Source organism: Dromiciops gliroides, chromosome 1 (genome assembly GCF_019393635.1).
Source record: "Dromiciops gliroides isolate mDroGli1 chromosome 1, mDroGli1.pri, whole genome shotgun sequence".
Lineage (NCBI taxonomy): Eukaryota > Metazoa > Chordata > Mammalia > Microbiotheria > Microbiotheriidae > Dromiciops > Dromiciops gliroides.
This window is the reverse complement of record NC_057861.1, coordinates 661259907-661267536: the sequence shown is the minus strand read 5'-3', so window position 1 is coordinate 661267536 and position 7630 is coordinate 661259907. Positions and strand designations below refer to the sequence as shown.

The window sequence follows — 7630 nt, the reverse complement described above, 5'->3', positions numbered from 1 at the left end:
TTATAGACATCATAGTAATACTAAAGAATTATAGTATTAAAATAGGAAAAAATATATATATATATATACATATATATATATATATATATATAAGCAATAAGGAGAAAAATCACATTCCAAGGATAAAAATTAGAATAGCAAATGATTATTCTTCTTTTTCATGAGAAATCAAAGGGGAAAATGGCATATATTGTAAGGCACTACAATTCTAGCTAGTCTGTCTAAAATATCTAATGAGTGGTTGCCAATCAATTATAAGCTTTAGCAAGAGTTTAGACTTTTAAGCATTTATTAAGAAGAATAAGAATTTGGTGAAGAGAGAGAGAAAGGCCTAGATTCATCTATCTATCTCGGGGAGCTACAGCTCTCCTGCTCTGCTCTCCATGAGAGTCCTAGTGAAAGAGAGTGAGAGAGCCAGCCTCGCCCCTTCTTCCTCCCACAAGCAAATGTCACTTCCTGAAGCTAAAGAAAAGTGAAATGGCTTGTCCTCAGGCACCTTCTCCTCATGGCAGAGCTTTCCTGCAGTAGCTCTCCAGCAGGTGGCATTATTCCAATCATTACATATTATTTTTAAAAGATTGAAAATAGTATCCTGAAAGCTGAGCCTAAATATCAGAGAAAATATTAGATGTTCATCAAAAGGGAAGATATTGAGTCATTTCCTCAAATGCACAGATGAGTAAGGTATTCAACATGCTAAAGGATGAATAGGAGAAAGATTAACCATTTCAAATAATAATGAAAGATTACGAAATTAAATGTTTAATTTCCTGTAGCCAAGACTAGAAAAGACTATTCATGTGGGAATAGTTGAGAGTATTTGAAAAATAAAGAGAGCAACTGTGAGAAAATAATGGGGTTCTATGAAACCCAGAGAGCCTGGCCAGACCTGTCTTAAGGCCAGCTCGGAGTCAGGAGAATTTCAAAGGAAATGTAGTTGGACTTTGGATTGTAAATACAGACAATAGAAGTTACCTCACTAAAAGCCACAGCTACCTGAAGGCTTTTTCCCCTGGGAGGCCTCCTCACTCTGTCATCAGTATGTACAGCTCATGGACCACCCTCAAGTCCAGTAAACCAATAGATTTGAATGATGCTAGCCAATTAGCTTTGAGCAGTGTGGAAGGGCTGCCCAACTTAGAAACTTAACAGTTAGACAATTAACTTAAGATCTGCACCTCAGTTTCCTCATATATTGTGATGTGACAGTTGTATGGAAAGATGAACTGAATAGAGGAAAGATGATAAGCTACCAGCTGTTAGAAGAGGTAGTGTGGTATAATGGATAAAGAGATGAATGGAGTCAGGTAGACCTGAGTTCAAATCCAAGCTTGGCCATTTCATATCTTGTTGTTGCTTGTCCTTCATTCTCAAAGACTCCATGACAACAGATGATGTCATGACTTGCACTGAATGACATTCAAGTGATGGAGCACTGTGCAAGGTCACCAATCTCACTCTTTCATTAAGAGCCATTTAGGACTTCTGGGGGAGGAGCCAAGATGGCAGAGGAAAGACATTAAATGCACAGAGCTCCTGACATAATTACCCCCAAAACAGCAATAAAACAACCCCCAAAACAGCAAAACCCACAAAAAGACAGCTGAGATTATTTTCCAACCAAGTTCAGAGGGGGCCATGCTAGGCTGTAAGAAGAGTCCAACCTCTAGATCATGTTAACCCAGTTACCAGGCAAGCTGCACCAGAGAAACTTACCCCGGAGCTTCCAAATCAGCTGCAGCACCAGCATGGTCTTGAACTAAACTTATGGTGGGGTGAGAGGGCTGAATGCCTGGCCAGGCCAGGGTGGGGAATGGGGGGATATAAAGGTGTCTGTGGTACCTAAGGAGGAATTCAGCTATCCCACCCCAGCAGGGAACCAGGAAGAAATCTTGAGCGGTGGGAGGCCCAGGTTGGGGAGGGGCACAAGCTCATAAGAAGCTAAGACCCACCACAGCACACAAAGTTCTGTTGGCTGGTTAATTAGCAAGTTTGCTTGAAGTTATCATCAGATAAGAGAACAGGCCAGGCAAGAGAAAAACCTGCTCTCCCTCAAACTGAAACACCAGGGACCCTCTGAAGCTTGGGACAGTGTAGCTTGGAAATAGAGTCCCACTGTAAGAGGGAATTAAAAATCAAGTAAAAGGGGGCAGAGCCAAGATGGCAGAAGAAAGGTTGTGACTCTCCCAGCTCCTGTAAACATGTCCACATACCTCCAAAAATAATGTGATAAAACACTCTTGGAGTAGCATAACCCCTATGAGAACACAGTGAGACTCTTTTCCAGCCAAAGACAGCTTCATTAGGTGACTGGGATCACCTGCTGTTCGGGCTGAGAGACAAGCACAGTGTAGAGCAGGATCAGCCTCAAGCAGGCAGCACCTCCAACCAAAGCCTCAGAATCTTCAGCTGCTTGTTCTGAAACTAGGCTTGAGGAATGGTGAGGGGAACCCAGTGGTTGGGGGTAATAGCTGCAGTCTCTGCTGGAACTGGAGCAGGGAGCCTACTTTCTGAACCAGCAAGCAAAGTTGAAGGACAGCCACCCAGTCGGGGAGGGGCACAGGTATGCCAAGTTTCTGATCATAGAGAATCAGATTTCAATCAGACTTCTGTTTCTGGGTCAAAGAGAAAGCGGGCTGTGGTTACTCACAGGCCAGGCAGCGTGAGAAAAAGCCCAATTACCCCTGGTCCACTGTGTCCTGGAAGCAAAGCTACACTTTAAGAAGGAGTTAAAAGCCAAGAAATAGGGGATAAAAATGAGTAAGAAAAAAAAAAAGCAGACCATCAAAAGCTGCTTTGGGGGCAAGCTAGACCAGAATATACCTTCAAAAGAATATAATAACAAAATTAAAGCTCCTGCATCCAAAGCTTCCAAAAAAATATATGAATTTGTCTCTGGACTTTGAAGCTCTCAAAAGTGACTTTGAAGAGAAAATAGGAGAGATAAAAGGAAGACTTAGAGATCTGGAGGAAAGAATGGAAAGAGAAATGAGAGTGATGCAGGAAAGTCATGCGAAAAAAGTCAACAGCTTGAAAAGCCAGATGGAAAAGGAGGTTAAAAAGCTCTCAGAAGAAAATAATTGCCTAAGAATTAGGATTGAACAAATGGAAGCTAGTGACTTTATAAAAAACCAAAACAGAGTAAAGCAAATCCATCATGGAAAATTTCCCTGATATTCTAGGAGCAGAAGGTAAAATAGAAACTGAAGGAATCTACAGATCACCTGCTGAAAGAGATCCCAAAAGGAAAACTTCCAGAAATGGTATAGCCAAATTCCAGAGATCCCAGATGAAGCAGCTGGAAAGAAGGAATTCAAATACTGTGGAGCCACAGTCAAGATAAAACAAGATCAAGCATCTTCTACCTTAAAGGACGAGAGGGCATAGAATATGATATTTCAGAGGGCAAAGGAACTGGTACCAAAACCTAAAATCACTTACCCAGCAAAACTTCAATGAAAAAGAGGAATTTCAGGAATTTGTAAAGAAAAGACCTGAACTAAATAGAAAATATGTCTTTCAAATACAAGACCCTAGTGAAGCATAAAAAGGTAAACAGGAAAAGAAATCATGAAGGACATTAAAGGGATAAACTGTTGGGGCGGAGCCAAGATGGCAGAGAGTAGCAAGCAAATCATGTGAGCTCTCCTTCTGTTCCCTCAAAAAGAACATTAAATCAAGCCTCTAAATGGATTCTGAAAGTACAGAACCTGCAACGAGACAAAGAGACACAGTCTTCCAAACAGAGATAATTTAGAAGACTTCAGGAAAGGTCAGTCTCACTCGGGCAAAAGGGAGGCTCAGCTCACTGCAGCTCACTCAGTGTGTGGTAGAGAGTGGGGCAAGTCAGCAGGAAGCTGTGGGACACAGCCAAACAACTGAGGCCCTTGGATCCTGGCACAGCAAGCCGGTGGCACAGCAGAACAGTGGTGAAACCCACCTGCACCAGCCAAGAGGGCAGGTTGCCAGCTGGAAGGATACCCACAGGACAGGCACCAGAAGGCCTACTCATCCCAGCGCACTTGGACAGGAATCCCAGGGCCAGGTCCACTGATCCCAGCGTGCTCTGACAGGAAGTCCAGGGCAGTGAAAAATCTACAAGCCATAGAGGCCTCAGTGTAGAGAGTCAGTGACACAGCCCATATATCCCAGTACAAGAAGCTTGAAACAGGGATCCTGGTGCTCCCAGAGGAGACCTCAACTTTAAAAAAATAAAAAAATAAAATAAGCTGCATTATGAGTAAAAAACAAAAAAGAACTCTCACCTTTGAGAGTTTCTGTGTTTACAGGAAAGAGGCAAACACAAACTCAGATGAGGACAATACTCCCAAATTGCCTACATGTGAAGCCTCAAGAGGGAAGATGAATTGGTCTCAAGAAAAAAAAAAAAGCCTTCTGGGAAGGAGCTCAAAAAGGATTTAAAAAATCAATTGAGATCCATCCCTTTTCCTCCTCTCCTTTCCCCCTTCTCCTCTCTCCCCCCCTCCCTTCCTTCCCCTCTTCTCTCCTTCCTCTCCTGTCCCCTTCCCTCCTGTATTCCCATCCCCATTCCTCCTTTCCCCGCCTAGACAATGCAGTGGTGGAGACTGCCGAGGAGGCCAGAGAGCCGGCCGAGGCAGACATCACAGAGCTGTACCAGAACATGGCCACATACCTGACAGGCGAGCTGACGGCTACCAGTGAAGACTATAAACTTCTGGAGAATATGAACAAACTGACTAGCTTGAAGTACCTAGAAATGAAAGATATTGCAGTAAACATAAGTAGAAACCTAAAGGACTTAAACCAGAAATATGCAGCACTTCAGCCTTATCTGGATCAGATCACTTTAATTGAGGAGCAAGTAGCCCCTCTTGAGCAGGCAGCCTACAAGTTGGATGCATATTCAAAGAAACTAGAAGCAAAGTACAAGAAATTAGAGGTGATGAATGCTTCTCCAGCACAAAGACGGACTCCAGGAATGACTGTCAGGGGGTATCAGGCTGGGACGCTTTGACTCCATAAAGGGAAGCCTTCTGGCTGATCCCCGGAGGGTCCCAGCCCCCCTTTGCTTGGATGAGTGACTGGCTGCCCCCTGACGTTCCCTTAAAACTCTGCCCCGACCCTGTGATTCATTGTGTGCCCCGCACCAAGGCTTAGACATCAGGATCACAACCGGCTGGAGCCAACTCCTAGCTCCCAGATCCTCCCTGCCCCCCATAGGGCTCCTCTTTGACTGTTCTGAATGTGCCCCTACCCCATCTCCCCCCTCATGTTCTTGAACTTGTATAATAAATGCTGATTTGTTAAAAAAAAATCAATTGAGAGAAATAAAAGCAACACAAGAAAATTATGAAAAAAGAATCAGCAGCTTAGAAAAGGAAGCACAAAGATTGACTGAAGAAAACAATTCCTTAAAAAATTCATCTGGCCTAATGGGGAAAAAAAAGGTGCATAATCTCACTAAAGAAAACAATGCCTTAAAAAAATTAATTTGGCCAAATGGAAAAAACGTTGCATAATCTCATTGAAGAAAACAATGCCTTAAAAATTAAAATTGGGGGAGGCTAGGTGGCACAGTGGATAAAGCACCAGCCCTGGAGTCAGGAGGACAGGAGTTCAAATCCAGCCTCAAACACTTGACACTTACTAGCTGTGCGACCCTGGGCAAGTTACTTAACCCTCATTGCCCCACTTAAAAAAAATTAAAACTGGACAGTTGGAAGATAAGGAAACCATGAGACACCAGGAATCAGTCAAGCAGAATCAAAAGAATGAAAAAAATAGAAGAAAATGTTAAATACCTCATTGGGAAGACAACTGATCTGGAAAATAGATCCAGGAGAGACAATTTGAGAATCATTGGGCTGCCTGAAAGCCATGATCAGAAAAAGAGTCTAGACAACATATTCCAGTAAATTATTAAGGAGAACTGCTCTGATATTATAGAATCAGAGGATAAAATTGTCATTGAAAGAATCCACCGAACACCTCCTGAAAGAGATCCCAAAAGGAAAACTCCAAGGAATATTGTAGACAAATTCCAGAATTATCAGGTGAAGGAGAAAATACTCCAAGCAGCCAGAAAGAAGCAATTTAAATATCATGGAGCTACAGTCAGGATTGCTCAGGACCTGGCAGCTTCAACATTAAAGGATTGCAAGGCTTGGAATATGATATTCCGGAAGGCAAAGGAGCTTGGACTGCAGCCAAGAATCTATTACCCAGCAAAACTGATCATTCTCTTTCAGGGGAAAAGATGGACATTCAATGACACTGGGGACTTTCAAGGTTTCCTGAGGAAAAGACCAGAACTGAATAGAAAATTTGATCTTAACATACAAGACTCAAGAGAAGTTTAAAAAGGGAAAAAGGGAAAAAAAGTTACTCAATTAGGTTAAACTGTTTACATCCCTACACAGGAAGATAATACTTATAACTCTTGAGATTTGTAAATATATTTGGGCAGACAGAGGGATTATACACAGGGGGTATAAATATAAATTGTCTTTGATGTGATGACATAAAGGAAATTAAGGGGTTAAAAAGGGAGCTTATAGGGAGAAGAGGAAAGGGGAGGTGGAATGGGTTGAATTACATCATATGAAGAGGTGAAAAAAAACCTATTACAATAGAGGGAAAGAAGGGAGGGGTGACCATTGTTTCAAACCTACCCTCATCAGATTTGATTCAAAGAGGGAATAACATATACGTTCATTTGGATAAAGAAACTTAGCTTATTCTTTAGGGAAATAAAAGGGGAAGGGGAAAGGGGAGGACTGATAGAAGGGAGGGCAAAAGCAAGTGAGAAAAGGGTAAAGAAAAGGGAGGGGGTGATAAAAAGGGAGGGCAGATTGGGGGAACCAGGGACAAGAAGACAAACGTGGGTGAGGAGGAATAGGGTGAAAGAAGGGGGGAAATACAAAAGGGGTAAATAGAATGGAGAGGAATAGACAGTTACTAATAATAACTGTGAATGTGAATGGGATGAACTCCACTATAAAACGGAAGGAAATTGCAGAGTGGATTAAAAGCCAGAATCCTACAATATGCTGTTTACAAGAAACACATTTGAAGCAGAGAGAGACACATAGAGTAAAGGTAAAAGGCTGGAGCAGAATATATTATGATTCAGCTAAAGTAAAAAGAAAAGCAGGGGTAGCAATCCTTATCTCAGACGAAGCACAGGCAAAAATAGATCTCATTAAAAGAGATAAGGAAGGGGGGCAGCTAGGTGGCGCAGTGGATAGAGCACCGGCCCTGGAGCCAGGAGTACCTGAGTTCAAATCCGGCCTCAGACACTTAACACTTACTAGCTGTGTGACCCTGGGCAAGTCACTTAACCCCAGTTGCCTTACTAAAAAAAAAAAAAAAAAAAAGAGAGATAAGGAAGGAAACTACATGATGCTAAAAGGCACTATAGATAATGAAGTAATATCAATATTAAATATGTATGCACCAAGTGGTATAGCATCCAAATTCTTAGAGGAGAAGTTAAATGAGTTACAAGAGGAATTAGACAGTAATACTATACTAGTGGGGATCTGAATCTTCCCCTCTCAGAATTAGACAAATCTAGTCAAAAAATAAATAAGAAAGAAGTGAAAGAGGTTAATAGAATACTAGAAAAGTTAGACATGATAGATGTCCC

General features: G+C 42.0%; 1 protein-coding gene across 1 annotated transcript; it reads left to right on the top strand.

Moving 5' to 3' along the window:
* Positions 1 to 2437: 2437 nt before the first annotated feature.
* LOC122753311 (biogenesis of lysosome-related organelles complex 1 subunit 2-like) lies at positions 2438 to 4996 on the top strand. Its single transcript, XM_044000673.1, has 3 exons — positions 2438 to 2563; positions 3815 to 3869; positions 4569 to 4996. The coding sequence occupies exons 1-3, from the start codon at positions 2438 to 2440 to the stop codon at positions 4994 to 4996; spliced, it is 609 nt and encodes a 202-aa protein (XP_043856608.1).
* The last annotated feature ends 2634 nt before the right edge of the window (positions 4997 to 7630 follow it).